At 40.1% G+C, this 19,571-nt stretch overlaps 1 protein-coding gene across 2 annotated transcripts in view; it reads right to left on the bottom strand.

Annotated features, from left to right (window-relative positions):
• Positions 1-8,954: 8,954 nt before the first annotated feature.
• The window catches only part of MBTPS2 (membrane-bound transcription factor peptidase, site 2), a 33,045-nt gene continuing 22,428 nt past the window's right edge, over positions 8,955-19,571 (bottom strand). Inside the window, exons 9-11 of one of the 2 annotated variants that reach the window (XM_010571272.1) lie at positions 18,243-18,438; positions 11,903-11,978; positions 8,955-10,535 (exon numbers count right to left, since the gene is read on the bottom strand). In XM_010571272.1, coding sequence (XP_010569574.1) covers positions 10,313-10,535; positions 11,903-11,978; positions 18,243-18,438 — 495 coding nt within the window. In that variant the 3' untranslated portion in view covers positions 8,955-10,312. Of the gene's footprint in view, positions 10,536-11,899; positions 11,979-18,045; positions 18,111-18,242; positions 18,439-19,571 lie in introns of those variants that run through there. The other variant, XM_010571273.1, reaches the window with a different exon arrangement.

Genomic DNA, 19,571 nt, shown 5'->3' with positions numbered 1-19,571 from the left:
CTAAACAGCCACCGGATTGTGTCCGGACCGTTTCCCACCCCCGCACCCGGCATTCTCAAAGGCAGAAGTGACCCCTGCTGCGTTTTCTGGGATGCTCGATTTAAAGCTCCCACGCCGGGACCCGGCGCTCGACCGAACCCCCGGGGCAGGAGGGACGGCACGGGTCACCAGCTCTTCTGCCGCGGCAGGGCTGGGGACGCGCAGAAGGCGACTTCAGGGCTGTTTTGAGTCAAAATCCGAGCTAATTCCGGAGGCCTGTTGACCTCAGGGTCAGCGAGGTCCTGACTGCAGAGCTCAAGTCCCCGCTTGGGACTGCCGCAGGTCACCCGGACGGCGCAGCGCGGCCGGTGCCGGTACCAGTCCCGGTACCGGTACCAGTCCCACAGCCGCCGAACCGCTTTTCCTCACTGCGAGCTCCCGTTTACGGATCTGACGACGCCGTTTCGGTTTCCCGTGCTGCGGCTACAGCCTGTATGTTTCACGGCTTTTGAAGGCCGCTAACAAACATTATTTTTATCTAAACTGATGATAGTTCAGGTCAGCGGAAGTTAACCAAGCGCTTATCAAATTAGCATCTCTGTGTATACACAAACCCCTGGCAGAAGAAAAGAAGTTTGTTTTGCATTTCAAAGCACCCTTTCGATCTAGAAGAGTGCCTTCATTTAAGGGGCATTTTTTCAAGTTATTTGCTTATTTGTTTGTAATTAATATTAAAACTAATTCTTTTTTAAACCCACATGACCATTCTTTTTCTGGATTCTTTTTGCTATTTTACATCAGACTATGACAAGTTTGGTTTCATGACTCCTTAATCAGCTACATTCACTACCTCGATTTTTTTTTCTCCTTGTTACTATCATGAGCAAAGTTCACCAAGGCTGGACTCCCAGTTTGGCAGCAACCTTAACGTCTTCAGGTACACTGTACAGCTACAAAAGCTCATGCAAATAATCTGCATTGCACTTGCATTTGACTTAGTATAGAGCATGAGAAACGAGGTGGAGAATCATATATATGAGAACAGAGTGATTATCACATTCAATATCACATTGTTAAACGATACAGTTTAATTTTTACACCATCATTTGCACATGCTAAGAGCAAGTCCCTCTAACTAACCCTTAAGTGAAAGCTGAGATGTTTTCTCCAGAATTGCTTTTGGTATTTTCATGTCAAGATAAAAAATAAAGGTTAACAAAATTGTGCAGTTCCCAGTTAGGTAAAATCTCAAGTGAACAATAGGTTTCTGCAGGTTTATGAAAAAACACTGCTTGAAAATATGCTAAAGTTTTCACAGCTATTTCAGTAATATTTTAACTTGTGGTTGAGTTCCATTTAATTGCAGTTAAAGTGGTATGCGGAGGCCAGTTAGGTTAACTGCCAAAGTGTTCTCCTCAGGAGTAACTTTGAAAAGAAATGCTGGAAGAATAACCAGGGCCTTCAAACATGACAAAATAATAACTTATCTGCACTGGTCCACTAAATGAAACAGTGAATTTTGCCTAGTTGTAAAAAGAGCACTATGCAAGTTTTGTTTTGCCCATTTTTTCCTCCAGCTCTGCAGCATGTTGAACGTTGCAAGCACCTCACAGAACACTTCCAGGGCATAAATTTAATCATCTACTAAAGAGTGGCAAGCAGTTGCAGTGGGAGGGGAAGTTTGTTCATGTAACTGGTGGTAAGTACCCAAGAATTTGTGGTTTATAATGCACGTTCATAATCTGGCTTTGCTGATTTTGCAGCGATGATAGAGATACGGGTGGTTTGGCCTAGTTGCTGCTAGTTATTCAAATAGCTGCGGGAATGAAAACAAAGCCAAGGGGCAAAACATTAGAAAAATGGATTGATTAATTTTTTCTTAATAATTGCATCTGTGAGGTCAACTCGTGCAGAAGAGGGAATGTGGAAACAGGAGAAAAGTTCTGACTTTGCATCCAGACTAACGGAGAGTAGGATCAAGCCCAATCCTGAAACAGGGAGAGGGACACGACTCCGAAAGCCCTGAGCTGCTAACTAGGACAGGCTTTTAGTGCCGCTCTGATCTGACCGCGTGGGATGTTTCTACCAACGATGGAAGTCTGTTAGTTTCATTTGCAGGTCAGCTCTCTAGATGCTTCAAGGAAAAGAAAAAAAGTAGCAAAAACGCTTATCGTGGGGTTACAAAACAGCACTTACATCCCTACTCATGAAGTATACATGCTCTCTATCTGATTTAGATCCTGTAAATGAATCAAATCAAACCGCCTGTCTCTATCATGCCCCTTCCCTGGTTTTATCCGATTCCTGACTGTAAGTCTCACCACATCTTTTCTCCTGCAAGGAAAAGAGTCAAGTACACAATTGTGGCAGTTGGCCAAGACGATCAAGTCCCCTCACGCAGCCTTGTCTCCACCTGGTGCCTCTTCAGCCCGTCCGTCCTGTAATCTGTGCGCTGCTGCTACCGCCACTCCACATCTGGAGACAGATGGTATTTTCCTTATAAAATAAGGCTGCTTTTTTCTTGCTGTAGATAAGGCAGCAATACTCACTTCTGCGTCCAGAGCAGGAGGAGGACGCATGTATTCTGCCAGCACTAACTTTGTATAGCACTATTACGCCCAAAGGGAAAAGCCTAGATGTATTTTTATGTCAAATAAAACTCACTCAGAAAGCCTCATATGCCACTTTAATTCACGAGTCGAAAAGAAATGCAAGGAAGGAAAAGGAGTCAGTCTGGCTTGAATTGTTGCCCACATCCAAGCATCTGGCGCGCTACAGGATGCCCGCAGGTACCCCCCGGGATCCAGCTGCTGGTCCAGGATGTCTTTGATCTCCCGCAGGGTCTCACCCCCATCTGCCAGCCCCATGCGGAGGTCTTGGAAAGCCCAAGACCTAAACCAACAGGAGACAAAAGGAGACACGTGAGGGATGAGTTTCAAAACGTCGTTCCAAGTCAGGTTATTAACCCAAGAACACCTTAGGATATCTCAGACCACACCAGATGCCTATGCGGGTAACCGAATCAAATGCAGAGGAATGTATGTTTTTAAAAGTACCTGGTAATATTTTAATAGAGATCCTCACAGCGCTGTGAAAGGGAAAAAGATACAGAGACTTTATAATATGATAGCGAGTAAAAAGGATGACATTTGACAAAGAAAGAAAGAAAAGTATTTCTTCTTGGTTTGAAAGATTCCTTTCAGGGGAAACGAAAAAGGATGTACCACCATGTGTTTTCAAGACTGCCAGAAGCAGCAGTTACATAGTATTCAGCCACTACTATATTTGCAAGGAACTAAAAAGCCATAGAATGAACAAGAAACATAGAGAATAAGATACAAAATTGGTAAGAACATCCAATTCTATTTCAACAACACTGGAGCCTTAAAAGCATTGAAGTAAACGCCAGACCCACATCTGTCTGAGGTTAAAAAAGGGGAAAAAAGTTAGTCTGGGTGACTGCTGCTTAGACCTCAGGAGTGTTGTGGATTCTCCCAGCTTACCACTGGAAGGTTAGAAGCAAACCTTAAATTGTGTCTCATTAGGTAGTTCACATCAAAAGCTCATAAAAATCTTAAAAAAGATTGAAGTGAGCGAGTTCAATGCATACAGATCTACTAAAGATGTTTAGGAATGCTTCTGCTTGGTGATTCAAACTGGTACGATCAGAGGAAGAATTGTATTAAGCCATCTTTATAAAGTTACCAGCAGTAAGACTCATAGATACAGTATTTCAAGTCTCATCCTGAAATTGTATTAGTGATTAAGGCAACATTCTTCAAGATGACATAAAGACATCACTGATTTTATTCTGGACTACAGAACATACCTAATCAGAGTAAGGGATAACATTTTCAAAATCAACTGAGAAGCCTCAGGATCCTCCTAGAAGCTTAAAGGCTTCAGAAAAAATAAACTATTGTCTCTACCTATAACACAGGTAAGAAAAAGAGGGAAAAAAAAAAAGCCATCTCCTCATGCAAGGATTCAGAAAATTGCACAGTGACCTGTCTGGGAAATCCTACCCACATGTCCCCTCTGTGCTTTCTGCCCATTTCTCATGGTAATCTCTTCTCTGGGAACAAAGCCACGACACTTGCTGAAACAGCTCTGCTCGTATAAAGTAACAGCTTGTCCAATAAGCAGCAAAGGACAATTTAGTTCTCGGTACAAACAACCCGGCTAACTCCAGACGAGTTTGCTCGAGAACCCGAGGGATAAAGCTCCCTTCTCAGGGATCACTAACCCACCGGTCACCCCGCGCCGACGCAGCCCCCGAGAGCGTCTGGGTACCGAAGCAAACTCGTCCGGGAGGAGCCGGGACGCGAGCCCAGCTCTGGGCTGGCCCATACGGACAAATCGAAGGTTGCGGTACCGAACGTCACCTTAACGTCGTTCGAAGATCTGAGGTTTAAGTTCTTCATGCAGGGACTGGCCTTAACGCCCAGAGGTGGTTACTCTTACCGCGACTACGGCATTCTCTGTCCAATATTTCACCACAACCCAAGCTAAGGGAATTCTGCAACTGCGTAAGAGAAGAATTACACGGGAATGAAGCCAAAAGAGAGAGGCGTTTGCTCCCGTAAGGCAGTCGCTGTGTACCTTGGTGGCATTAAGATGAAGCTAGCTTCGCTCCAGAACAACGTGTAGGTGTCCGCCTGGACGTACTTCTGTGATAACTCAAACTATTACTGTGTAGGCTGGTAAATAAGGGAAAGTAAAGGGACAGTCAGTATTAATTTTAGGAGGTGGTCAGGTGCTGAAAAGGATAGTGGAACCTCGTGGTACCTTGTTGGTACCCAGAGAGAGAATAAAAACTGCATATTAAGAGTATGAGAATATATGAGAGAATACGGTAATTGCCACAAACAAGGAGTTATGTTGCTCTTACCTTATTTTTAAAACAGATTTAAGCACATTAACAATCAAACAATGAATTTATTTGCAGGATACATTTATCATACATAGAAAACAATACTTATTGTTTGCTTGATTAAATAGAGAAAAAAAGCAAAACAAAAACACAATACATTATTCAAAGCGTTCCATATATTTGTTAGCTGACATTTTCAAAATGAAGCTTTCTTGGTTTTTTTTTTTGTTTTTCTTTTTTAAAAAACATGATCGTGAACAATGCATAGTGGGAACAAAGGGTCTAGAAATCTAACATTCCACAGCTGTGAGTCAGTGTGAAAAATAAGGCTATGTAGAGGAAAAAAAACCCAGAGTGAATTTCAAAACAATACATATTCCATTGACAAGCTTCAGATAAGATCATCTGAGCATATGAAATCTAAAAGCAAAGTTACATAAGGAAGGGAGGAATTTAAAATATTAATAAACAACTTGGGAAGGAAGAAACTAGACTTCTCCAGTCATGGCTTGGAAATAGCCTCCAAACTTTCAAACTAGTGTCAAGTGAAGGTCAGTTACACTACGATGCTGCAAAAACCAACCCAAGATGAACATCTAGAGGTGAGAAATATCCAAGTCCATTTTACTAAACTACAACTACCCATACCACTTATTCGGCACGTATTTATCAGTGGAACGACAAAGTAAGTGTTTAAAAAAAAAAGTTTGGTCACCAGTCACTGAATGATTCAGTGAAGGGCTGGAAAACATATCTGCATGCTCTGAAATGTTAATTACAAGTTCTTTTCACGTGCCATGCTAATGTAAATGGAATGAATGGAATTGCAGTGTCATATCCTGCTCTTTGTTCCCGGCCTTTCACACTGGGTCAGCAGTGTGAAGGTTTCATAAAGCTGCCATAAACGGAGGTTCTTCACCGCCCTCCGTCGCTGCCATCTGCTCTTCACACGATCGTGGCGGATGAGTCCCAGGAACACGACTCACAGGGCTGCCGTTTTCTGGCACTCCCTAGTACAGGGCTTCCCAAACGCTGCATTAATACAGGATATGTACCCCAGATAACTCAGCCACATTAAATAACTACTCTCTATATAGCGTTACATGAAATTCAGGATAAAGAGGGTATAAAATAACTGCTAATACTGGATCTTACCTGAGTTAGATTCAGCTTCCTTACTCACAAGGTCACAAGAACAAAGCTGTGGCAAGACTGGTTGTGGGAATTGGTCTGAATGCACATTTGTAAAATACGCATTTTATACACAACTATTTATTTCTAGAGTTTAACTCGCATCTTTTTAAAACAATTAAATACAGACTAGGCTACATAAACCTTTACAACCCTTCTTCATCCGTCATAAATGATATCCAGATACAAATTCAGACCTTTCGGATAGAAGACATACAGAATTTATTTAAAAAAATATTTGCTAAAAGGTCACCCTTTGCCATCGTTTAAAATGTATAGGAAACTATTGGAAAAACTTGGATTGTTGATGTTCTAAACTGAACAAAAATATATCCTTATTTCAAGAAAGCTGAAACAACCTCACTGCCGTGGGGAGGTCTGTCCTGAAAACATTATTTCTTTAGTATACCCTACACAGTCTCACTCATCCCAGTTATCATTCAGAACAGCACAAAGAGCAGCATTTAGAGAGCAATGGATTCTTAGGCCGGCCTCTTTTAGCTGCCCTGAAAAATCTGTTTACCGTGCTTGTAGCTGAGGCATCACAGAAAGCAAGAAACAAGTTTTCAACATCAGCTGAACAAAACTCATGCAGCTGTGGTTGCACTACAGCCATCCCTTGTCTTCTGTTAATAAAGAAGTTTGATCAGTTACAGGAGAAAAACATAGTTGCAATTTTAAAATCCAGAGAAAGCCATGGAATTCATACAGGGAAGGAAAAAGAAAAAAAAAGCCTACATTGCAGAGTATGGAGGACTGCTGTAAATTATCCCTAAAAAAGCAGCAGTACCGACAGTGGCTGTGTATGTATCTATTACATGTATGTATGCATGTATAGACACACATATACACAAACGCAGAATCACCATCACCGAAAAAAATAACTGTCAATGCAGTTGGTCGTTTCATTCTAAATAAAAAGGATGAGTTAACAGATTTTCCACTGTGGCTCATAAATTTGGGCTGACTAATCTGCAGGTTTGTCTATACATTTTCTAGTGAAGTCTCTTTCATTTAACTTGTACGGAAGCAAGCTGGTTTTGATTTCCGAGGTTAGCAAAGAGTGTGTAACATCCCACTTGCTAAGAAGTTAGCCATTTTCATGTCACAGCATGCATTATCAGAACATGCTATGGAAGTCTTTGCTGATATAAAAAAAATTCTCATAAAAAAACCAAATCAGAACAATGATTATAATTACAGAATTCTTCTGGCAATTTTCAAGTAAAAAGCTATGTATAACACATCCCAATGTTAGACATTATTTTTTCCATCTGATACAGATTTAAAATGCATAGTATGTACATAAATAGCAGTATTCATCCAATCTTTAGGAGTGTTCTGTTTTATACTCCAGTCAATATGCCCTGTAATTATATTGATGGATTCTGCATTAAAGAATACATTACATTCTGAGGGGCTAATTGGAATGAGAAGTGGAAAGATTTCATTTTAAGGAAAGGCTTCCTTTTAATTTTTACAAAAACAGAAATAGAAGCAGCATCACAAATACTCCAGAGTAAAAATCTGACACACAAAAACCATTCTGTGTCCTTCTGTGTTCTCTTACTAACCAAGCAAAACCCCAGCAAAACCCCTCCCAGTAACTACATGCATGGCACTTGCTTATCGGAATGTAATCCATATGTTAGGATTATAGGAGAATGAAATGGATCCATTTAACAACTTTTCTGCAGAGAGTGGTCCAACTTAACTACTACCTTTGTCCACAGGTAATCTAAGATGTGCTGGGTCACCATTCATACCCGGTTTGCTTTAAGTCTTGATTCAAAGCACTTGCACATACCTAAATCAACCCTTATTCAGTAGAATGCCAGCACACAGAAAAATGGACCCATGAATTATTTTTAAACACTTCTGTCTCTCCCATATAAGAGAACCAGGGTCTTTACAGCGTACTAGTGTGTCTGCTTTGCTAAAACAATAACCGATGTCTTCTCCACCCTCTTTTTGATTATGAAGTCAAACACAGACTGAAGTTCTACTTAGTATAACTGTGGCTTTCAGTGATTGTGTAAAGCAAAATAAACTGGATTTAGTTTCCTTTGATAAAACATGATGTTTTGGTAGCACATTAACTAACAAGGAACAACCTGTCAGCCTCATTACAGCAGATGTAATTTTTGTATGCCAATTCAGAAACTTTGTTTTTTTGAATCTCTTGCCTGCATCTCCAGGAGGGGTACGTACTATGCTGAAAGATTGTCCTAAGCATTTGTAGTCAACATGAATATATAAAGTCTCAAACTTGAAATGTTTTTCACAGAATATTTTTGAAATCACCATAGATTGGTGAATTGTTGATGTTGTTGCTTTAGATAGTAAGACAGGATCTGTGCTGACATGCCTGGGTCAAAATGATGGAAAATGAGAGGCACCTTCTGCCTGAAGAGGTGAGCTTCAAGAGACCCACCCAGCCCATGACAGCACTGGAGAGGTAAGTAAACTAACACAACAACAAATAAACAGACGTGCTTTCTCATTACTGCTTGCATCACCTTAAGAACACATCGTCAGTAAGCGTGAAGGCTACTGTGCAAAAATACAGTAACACATCAGTGGGCGAATGCAAACACCATCGCTACAAATCCATGCAGTAGCACCAGGAGTTGGGCTCAACCCCAGTTTTAAAGTTACCCAGGCTTTTACCGCTAGAGCCAAGAGAATCTCTGTTGGCTGGTCACGAATGCTTCAGTACTCCCTGCAGGCCAGCATCCATGAGCTCAGCTTCCACTTCAGTTCTGGGTAGAAAGGGCGTTTCTGTAGAGGAACTCGGAGCTGCAGCAGCTCTGTATGAGCTGTACAAGCACTGTACCAGCCAGAAGTTGCAGGGTGTTTTTCAAAATTTTCCTATATCAAATATCTAGGCTCCCAAACTGGAGCTTTTTTTTTTTTTTTAAAACATCAGCCTGTATTGAGGCAAGGCTCTGACTGAACCCCATTTATATAAACACAGCAATATATCACTGGAGGACATGACAGTCCATATATAATCCTATTAGGTACAGAATATTACAGACTTAAAGAGCTTCAAAGTGTGTCAGACACACTTCAGTCAGCAAAACACTGACTGTTCTTCCACTGTTCATTTAAGAACAAGGATATGGTCTGTATTCCCCTCAGAAAACAAAGCCAAACATTTAAATAGTTCAATTCACAACCACGTTCTTCCTCTAAACAATTCTGATTCAAGACCAGCTTCAGCTAAACATCTTCCTTAGCTATCTTTGAGCAGAATGAATCCTAGCAAAGGAAACCGACCCTTTGAAAGACAGAAAACCATCAGTGAGTTACTGTACACATTAATGCGTAGCATCGGAAGACAGACACCATAAAAACAACAGGTTTCACTTTTAACTGTAAACAGGTATAACACAGTATTCTTTTCTGAGTAAAACAACACAAACATTATTTATCACTTAGGAATAATTGGGCACAGCATACTTCAGCACTCAGAAACTAAATTTCAGTTATCTTGTAGCTATTGCTGACAAATATTGCCTTTAAAAAATCTTCAGCTGCGTATGGTAATATACAACTGAATGTGTAAGAAACACAGACATGTGGGCTTTGTTATCCTCCCACACTCCTCATCTCACCAGACATTGGCACTTCTCATCTACGTCCTGAGGACAACATGCTTTCAGTCATTTTGGCCAGCTGAAAAGGAAAGATACTAACCCATATGGCCTCTCTCTGCTCATTAACACATGGTAAGCATTTACTTAGCTTTTCACCATTTTGAGATCAGATGTTAGGGCTTCTTAAGAGTCCAGTCTGGTAGAATACCAGATTAAAAAAAAAAACAAAACAAGACACTCAAGACTATGCTGACTGAGAAACGATCAGAACCCACACATATTTTCTGACAATTATTCAAATTATAAAATAAAACCTAAGTGTTATTTTCTCCCCCTTTACAACTGTTTGAGGCCAAATAATTCCCTTATGTTGAGAGCCAAATTAATGAAGTCTTAGGCTTTTTACTGTGAAACTTTACAATGCAGTTTCTCCAAAATTAGTACAGTGCTTAAAGACTATATAAAAAGGTTCCTACTTCAATTAGATTTCCCATGACCACAGGCACAATGTTGTACAGTTTTAAATTAAAACAGCAGCCACCAGTGATTTTTCTTTCAGTGTCATTTTAAGGGAATTATTTCAGTCTCAGTACTGGACAAGTTTTAAAAGGCAATGGATTCGTTCTTTCTGTGTACTCTGAGAACTGATGGAAGTGTATCCAATGTTCTATCGTGCTGTCACCATCCAAAGTCCCAGTGCAACATTGGCAGCCAAAAGTGCACTACCAGCAAGCAAAATTAAAAAGCCAACAAGCTCTCTGTTTTGTTTTTCTACAATCAGGGAGCTCAGAGTGGCTTCCAGGAATGAATTTAATATCCACTGACCATCCAAAGCGAAGCAGGGTACAGCATTGATAACTGCCAGTGCTCCTGACAGTGAAATTAGGTACCTGGTTGACATTAGTTAAGGTTTGTGAATAATATCCAAGAAAATGTAAAAAAAAAATATTTAAAACAAAACATATTTTTTATATCTAGTATGCAGAGACAAACATATGAGGGTTATTTTTTTTAGCTGCCATTCTGTTTCACAGAAATTATAGGAGTACAATGATTTTTACACCATAATACACCAGCTCAAGAGAACTGCCTGTACAGATTCATTTGCTTTTAAGCACTAGGTTTGGATCCTTAAACAACCTGCACTGTTCACAACTCAGATGAAAGAAGGAGACAGCAAAATTGTCCTTAAAACTGCCCATCTTCCTCCCTTGCTTTGTGTGGTTTTGGAGGAAGATTATAGCTCTGACACCATGCCTGAAGTAAGAAGGTATTCTAGACCTATGACCTAAGTATGAAATAACGATTAGGAATATTTTCCAAAACACTCCCTTGCTGGAGTAAGTAAATGGCTAGAATATAATAGGAAATCTGGCTTCTCTCTCCTACGTACCTGTTAGCCAGAAAATTTGAGTGGATTTCTGTACATGCATGTGCATGTGAGAATGAGGCAAGGATAGATCATTTTTATTGTTGGTAAAGGCTTGCTAACTGTAATGCCTACCTCCATCCTATAATGGCCGGACAAGAAGGCATATGACTCAGAAAGCAGCTGGGTCAGTGTGAACCTTGGTGTGTTCCCAGAAAAGGGGAGCTTATGTAGCATCTTTACTCTAGTTTTATGGGGTACACTGAACTACACTGTTTGTTTGTTCTATAGCCACGCATAAACATTTCCGTTTCTAAGGCTAAGGGTTCTTAGATTAGCCATATTCAAGCCTACTAACCTTTATGTATGTGTATATGTATCACCTCATTCATTAATAAGCATGTTTTAACTGAATTAACATCCTGCTTTTTGAATAGGCTGTTTTCTTTTCTGTTGAAGGGAAAAAAAAAAAGGAAAAAAAAGAACCATACCCTGTTATTTAGTTCAGTATAATGGTATAATGACTCAGAAATGATAAAACTGACATACCAAAGCTAGCAGTAACATCTCATTTGTCCTGCCCTAAATTCAGGATTACTTTGACTTCCTCATTGGAGCTGTTGAGACTCACCCTCAAGAAAGAGTTAAAAAAAGCACTGACCAAAACCATCCTGCTAAGCACAAGAGAAACTGCGCTTTGAGCTTGGCACATGGACAATAATCAATGCAGAAATGGGATAAAGATGTCAAAACTCTACAGAAATATTTCAGAGCATCCTGTCTAAAATGATATCCAACTGAAATTTTGCTGGGTCACCAAATTCTAAACAGTTCCCTTCTTGCCTTAAAAGCAAACAAAAAACCCCCCAAAGATACTTCAAAGGATACTTGCAAAATGTCTCTATCACCACAGGCAGATCGATGCTTAGAAAGTTTTGTCGTGGTACAAAACTGCTGAGACTTACTGAAATGAAAATAAAAGAGACACAAAACATGAACACTCATTCCAGGATTATAACATTATGAATTTTAGATTGTAATTTTGCAGAAAAATCAGATCTGAAATGACATTTCTTCAAGGATGAATAACCAATCTAAATATGGTTTTGCTTGGTTTTTCTTTTTAAGAGTGCAGCTGTTAAGTCTTTCTTAAAGATGATCACTGTCATAGTAAAGTCACTCCACAAAATACAATTAGCATGATTTCAGCAAAACGAGATCTAAGATACGTATTTTCAGAGGCAACTGGACATCTGTAGTCATAAAGACCAGATTGTGTAATTTAAGTCCTTTTCAAAGCAAAACATATAAAGAGAGATTATAGTTACCAGACTTTTTCAACATATGCAGTCCACATGTATACATTCATACTGTGGGTGCACACACGCACTTTCTCTGAAGGCCAGAAAACTCTTCTCTTGCAGTACCTGCAGAAGATCCCCCCGACTTGAGGCTGAGCTCCTGGTGTGTAGGAGCGGGGCAGATAGGGACCAGAGTTCTGGAGTCACTCTGAGAAAGCAGAGGCTAGGAGATGATGCACAGCTGCATTACACATCTCAACACCAGTTAGCCAGTACCTAGGTAGCTTCTTTTTCTGTCTTCAGATGACACCGCAAGTGACTCCAAGATGCAACCTAGTGCAGCTTAAAAACCTGGGAGGTGGGACTCTGCATCCTTCCTATAAACAGTGGCTGGAAAATTGCAGTGTCAAGCACCACATGACCTTGAAACACTTCTTTAGTGCTGTAACTTCTCTGAAGGTGCACGTGAAGCTGCAGCTGACTGCATGTCAAACGTTTATGCGAGACTCCTCAAGGAAAACTGAGGTAGCTTGAGACCTCCCAGAGCGCACGCTGTTAGCGCAGGGATGCTCCACCTGGGTTGTCTCATCAAAAGTCAGTAACCAGCAGTCTCCGTCTGCCAGCCTCAGGGACCGTTTGAAAGCCTTAGCTCTGTGACAGCTGGAAGAAAGTCACCTTTCCTACTAGAAGGCTCCACTCACAGCATAGCAGAGTCTTAAGCCCAGAAGGAAGAGGTTTACATAAATAAAGGCAGAATTAGAAAATCACCTTAAGAATGAGCTTGCAGAGTACCAACAACGGTCACTCTGTCCTTTAAGAACAACTTTGGACACGAGTTGAGGTCAGCCACAATGGCCTGAGTTTTCCCTACCACCATGGGAAAAAGTCATTGCCATAAGAAATGACATCTCCACAGAGCTATGTGAAAGCAAGAATTCAAATCCCACTCAATACAAACATCCCTTGGGAAAGGAACAATTTAACCCACCCTTTGAGAAATTTTAAAACCATAGGCCAAGAGAATGCTGGGAGCCTCACAGCACTAGTACGTAACATAGCAAAAGCACTGCTAACTATATCTAGTTAAGAGCAAGATCAGATTTCTTCAGGTTCAATAAACAATTCAAGGACCCTGGAACAAAGGTGAGGGGAAAGTAGTTCCAAAGGCACATGAGGCAGAGAACTGGTCCACTCAGTCACATAAACACATTTTCTCCTGCAAATAGAGGCCCTTCTGATGAGTCAGAAGTGCTAATTAGTCCAACCAGCAAGCATACCATGGGATGGAGAGATTTGGATAGCAAGGAGTCCCGAAAAAAAGAACGGGTTTGGTGTGGCAACAAGCAGAGAACTTTCCAGTACCAAAGCTGCCGCAGCTGTGCCAAGACAGCTTGAAAATCACGTTCTCCTTTACCTTAGCTTAAGAAAGACCTTTGATTTAGGAGAACTGAAAGAAAATAAGTAAGTCTGTTAGACTACAGAGTGAAGAACAAAACAGATGGAAATCCTGGACACCACCCAGCTCAGAAAGTCAGAAACATCCAAGTCAAGTGATATCCAAAGCAAACAACTCGTCAAGCTGAAGGCTGGTATCAGAACATCTGATCAGACCTCTTGTTCATGAGCCAAGATAGCAAAATGGCTGAGGCAGTGTATTCAAGAAGGTTTCAAAAGACACACACTGCAATGTACTGTAATTTCAAAGCTTGACTGCCTCTTGACAAACACCTAATGGCCACTAACAAGTCACCATCCTGAACCTGAAGTTGTGCCTACATTGAGAACGGATCACTAATCTCCCTCCCTCTTTGTTACAACAAACTGTCATCCCTGACAGCCACTAGACATGGATTTAAACTCCAAACCTTGCAGCTGAAGCAATCTCCAAAACACAAAGAAACTCCTCAGGAAGTTGCTGGACTGAGCTCTAGACGCTGTAATATGAGGCAATGAATTTAGTGGCTGTAATGGATCAAACCTAATGGCAGCAGGCAGATCTGTCCTTCAAGGAATAACAAAAGAATTACAGAAATTATGTTCTCCAGGCTTGTCTTCAAAAGACACTGCTGGGAAGAGGTGAACAGCAATGAGGCTGGGTGAGAGAAAACAGTCATTGTTTTCCCACTCTAATTAAACAATTCTTTGACCTGGAATTAACATTTCTTTTGTTGGCTAATGCTAGATGGTGTTGGCAAATATTGAGAAGAATGCACAACGGACACAATTTTAATTAGAAGTGATTTGGAGACTAGGTTGACCAAAGAGCTTTTCAAAACCTCTTCATGGGGGAAAGGGCATGTATGCTATGGAGGAGAGGGACAGTACGGCATGAGACATTTCTGTGTGGTCTCCAGAAGAACTATACATGTAACCCTTTCAACATGGGTTGAAAGCAAAGAAGGATCATCCTCAGCAGTAATGCAGAAACAAGCATGGAAATACTGAGAAACCAGACTGTACTAGATAGACCTTCATCAGGGATTATGGCTGTTGTTGCCCAAAAAACTGCCACAAAGCTAGGTAGTGGCTTTTTTTTTTAGAAAACGTGGATACAGAAGAAGTATAAGACTGGTCCAGTTGGGGGAAATTATCTTCCAGGTAAGTGTCGTGGAAGGTGGCAGAGCTGAGCTACATGAGCATGCAGACCACACCTGAATGAGACATAAACAGCACGTGGCGATAATAGGACAAGATTGTGAGGCTATAATAGCATGGTAATGTATATAAATTAGAGGCCGTTATTATGTCTTGGAGGGCTTTAAGGACTTTGTTTAGCTGCTTAAAAGTAGTTGTTCATGATAAAGCAGAACTTGCAGCTTGCTTAATGCTTTTGCTTAACGTTGACCTATCCTCTGACTGGAGGAATAAGAAGATCTGGAGCCAGTTTGAGCCAGGAAAAGGAGATGTAGTAACCACTAGCCTAAAAACAGGAAAGAAAAAGCCCGCCTAGGGATGGGAAAAAGGACCCAATGAGAGAGGGGACAACCCCAGACCCAAATATTACTGTTGGACCAGACTATGGTGTGAGGGGCAGGAACTTAGACTGCAAGGGTATAATTGCCCAGGGAGTTTAGTGTTTGGGGTCCCTCTCCGGAGGCATCCAGCTCAGGCTGTCTGAATCTGTGCACCAGAGGTAGGACAAGTGTGTGTGTGTGGGCAGCAGCTTCTCCCTTAACAGTATGTTTCCATCTTCTTTTCGTGAAGGAAATCTTGCAGTTTTTGATCCCTGATGGGTGATGCAGACACAGTAACATTCAGGGCAACGATCTTCCTTCAAGCAGTGTGAATTCCAAATTCAAACGTTAGTCACCAGATTCTTCCCAACCAACGAGGGCCAGAGAAGGAAGCCAAGATTTTGCAATACCAGAAATGCCATGAAGGAATAAAAAGAAACACTGCAAAGTTGCATGGCAATAATGACAGGGCCCTCCCTTTCAACCTTACATTACCATCTGTCCAACACAGGGAGAGCCTCTAGAGCATAACCGGCCTGTAATAAGAAAAGTCTAAAAGTCTTGAGTAATACCATATGAATTAAACCCACAGTATGAATTTATATTGAATTACATTAGATATTTTTTACAGAGAGAATGCTCATTAAAAGGATTAATCAATGTGTCCATCCTAAACAACATGCATTCCTAATCATTCCTTCTGGTTTAGTTTTGGCCAAATCTCCAGCACTGTAAGTTCATTTAGGATTATGATTCTTTATAATATTTTTGCTAGGATATTTTACTTTAAGGAAACAGAAACATTTTATAGAAGTAAGCTGTATAGCCTATTTCTTTGTAAATAGCTAATATGGATATAAATTTTTAAAAGTATTGTATCTGGAAGTTAGCTTCAAATAAAACTGTGAAATAATTACTGCTTCTCCATAAATCAGGACTATCATGACAACAATATAAGCCTAAGTAGAAAATAATACATGCATAATCTTAGAATGTTTTTCAAACATTACTTTAGTGACATTTCTAGGGAAAGTAAAGTCATAGTACACACTAGTGCAACTAGTGCAATTAACTGTGTGTTAAATGTAGCACCACTCTAAAAAGTAATGTTTCCTGCAGGCAGAAAGATCACACTAAAGAATAAGACATTTCACTAAAACATATTCCTATTTCAAAATTCACACAGTAGAGGAAGAAACTATTTTCCTTTCTTAACTGTAAAAAAATGGTTACCACACTCGGGGGGGGATCAAACCTGTTGGCCCCAAGCCAGTATTGAACAGTGCAAAGTTAAGTCTGAAATATTCAGAAGTTGTTTCACAGGAATGCACGGAACTCTACGATAGTACAGTAGACTACCTGCTGCCCAAGCCAGGATCCTGTAATTTTAGCTCCGGTGTTTCTCCAAGGGGAACATAGAGCATAGATTGCATATGCAGCAAAGTTTGTAATAAAGTCAAGCTTTTAGCTTTCAAATTAACACATTCAATGTGCAATTCCCAGGGTACAGTAAATCACTTTAGAATTATATTCCTGTAAATACACTGTAAACTGTATTTTCACACAGGAACTTCTTAAAGTAGAACTACTTCTTTAGATGCAGTAACATTCTTTTCTGACTTCTGAAAGACTGACAGGTTTGATTATTTTGCAGAATTACTGTTCAATAGGAAACACTGACTGAAACTCCATTGCTCCAACATACTGGAAAAGAAAACAATATCAAGCGTTCTAGAGTATCTACAGTTTGTATTGTTAGTGACCAAGAAAGGGAACTTAAAATAATTATCAAACTCTAGTCTTAAAATTTGTTGCTGCATTTGGAATAGATGTCATCAAATATAGAACTGTGTGTTGCTATCACACAGGTAAACAATGTTTTCCTCCTAAATGGCCAGAGGGCAGAAATAACAAGTGAAGAGATCATATTTTGGGCTTAAATGAGGGCATATTGTAAACAAGTAGAAATAATTTGTCACAGTATCAAAATATGAGCAGCACAGAAAGATAAAGACTGACAGATTAATTAAAAATATGTTTATGCAGGAATGCTAATCTATTTACACTACCAGATTTCATCACTGTTTCTAAAGGTCTCTTGTACCTAATTTCCGTGCTTATTCAGACAAGTACAATGCCTTGCTAAGGAGGCAGTTCAAGATGTCTGAAGTAAAATCTCCCCCTGCAAAGTACAGCTGTCTGTGAGGAACAGGCAGGTTCCTCACAGGAAGGGACAGTAGTTTAACACTTCATCCTTTTTTAAGCCCATCTGAAGCTAATTTTCACCATGCTGCTCAAGCTACTAAGTAGGGATGTTGGTGAGTTTGTTCATTCTTTCCAGACCTGCTCCAAAAGCAGAATTACTTTTTATTTGCATACCTGGCTCAAGGATCTAAGCTTGCCTAAAGAAGAATCATAACACATTTCAAAGTAAGGAACTAAACTGTTATACGTTACTTAATTTAGGGCACTCAAATAAATAAAAAAATAATCAGGAAAAAACTATGTTGTGATTGTACTTGTGGCTCAGTAGTCATGGGAATCTGTCACAGATACTTGGATATTAGGTGTGATTCAGTCATGCTAATATTCCAGGCAAGGTGTTAGAGCAAGATGCCCTAGAATTTTTACACAAGCATTTTGAGAAGTTCATGTGTTAGGAAAATGCAGGCGCCTGGTTCCCATGACTAACCTGAGTGAGATCTATTACAGAAATAGCCCTTTCATACTTTTCTGAAAAAAACAACCATCTCGTATCACATATGGTTTCTATTACCTTCGTAACTCATTGCACTGTGCACATTTCATTTTAGGCCTGAGTAGTCCATGTCTCTCCACTGGCTGTAACAAGAAATGGATTCTGCATTAAACAAGTTAACTGACAAGTGCTCCAAGACCTTGTTCAAGCAGCCAGGCAAAGTAAACCATATTAGAAATCTTTTTTGTTAAACTGTTTTAATAAATAATACCAACCTGTGTACTGAAGATGCATGGGGTGTCCTACATACAGCATGTCAATATGGGGTGGATGTTTTACCCTGATTAGCCTTGTTTGGTTCTCTAAAGAAGGAGTCACACAAAAGCTTGAAACAAAGTCTTTCTGGCAGTCCATGTTGGTTCGACAAACTTTGCTGGCCTCAATAACTTTTCGTGCTGGCAGACAGGCATACTGCAAAGGGCATTTAAAATGATTATCAAATTTAAAGGTATTTTCCAACAGATCAGAATAAAAGGTACTACATATTCCTTTTTAAAGCAAAGGAAGTGACTCACTGATGTACTACCAGCCCAAGAAGAGCTGAAATCTGGTTTTTTGGGTTGTTTTGTCAAATCCTGCAGAACCTCTACCTGATACATATTCAACCTGTAATTCCATTTTTGGTGGAATGTGGAAGAGAGGGTGTGCACATGTACCAAAATAAAAACTATTTTTAAAAAGGTACACACATGCACAACAAAAAAATCAAGACATCTTAACGTAAGTCAGCAATTTCTAATGAAAAGAGCCTGCATCAACATACTAGTGACTTACCTGTGTAAGGAGTTTTAGTATTCATTCATCTAAAACCTCATTTGGCTGAACAAAACCTTATGCTCAGCAAATAAACCAACAAACCTACCGGCTGTGTGGTAGCTAAAGAAACCACTCTCAACTAAGATGAACACAGGACTTACTTAATGCAGTGCTGTGTCCCAAGTGCTACTTATAACACTCTTTCACTCTGCAGTCTGAAAGACCAGATCTTTCTTGCTCCCCATACGCCAAAGAGTGTAGCAGAAAGGAACAGGAAATTGTTTTTCACGCTCATGTCTCTCGCAAAAGCTCAGTGATAATCTTCCTTTTATTCTTAAACACAAGTAAGGAAAGTTCTTCATCTACTGTTTGCCTTAGGCAAAAAAAAAAAAAAAAAAAAAAAGGATTTCTTGCTTCTTACCCTGATAGTTACACTCCCCATAGATGCATGAATGTCAGACACTCTCCATTAACCTCAATACAAGCTCTTTCTATTCTAATGAAGGAAAGAGGGCACACTTTCAAATACTGCTGCAGAGCACTGCAAAAACTATTTAAAATAATTGTTCAAATCTCACAGTCAGTCTAAGGACGCTTGAAGGTCACAGGCTTCTGGATGCTTTTATTTCTCCTGTGTTCCTAAGTAGCAGCTATGAACTTAAGAATGTCAAAGCTCAGTGGGACAGTGATTTATCAAATCTTGCTGAACTCCAGGATGTTACCAGCCACTGTCACATTTCAAACGAACTGCTGGTCTGTGCTCAATTCTCAATGGTTAAATATCACAA

Source organism: Haliaeetus leucocephalus, unplaced genomic scaffold (assembly GCF_000737465.1).
Source record: "Haliaeetus leucocephalus isolate CR32 unplaced genomic scaffold, Haliaeetus_leucocephalus-4.0 Scaffold317, whole genome shotgun sequence".
Taxonomy (NCBI): Eukaryota; Metazoa; Chordata; class Aves; order Accipitriformes; family Accipitridae; genus Haliaeetus; species Haliaeetus leucocephalus.
Note: the sequence above shows the minus strand (reverse complement) of the source record. Positions and strands in the feature narration are given on the sequence as shown.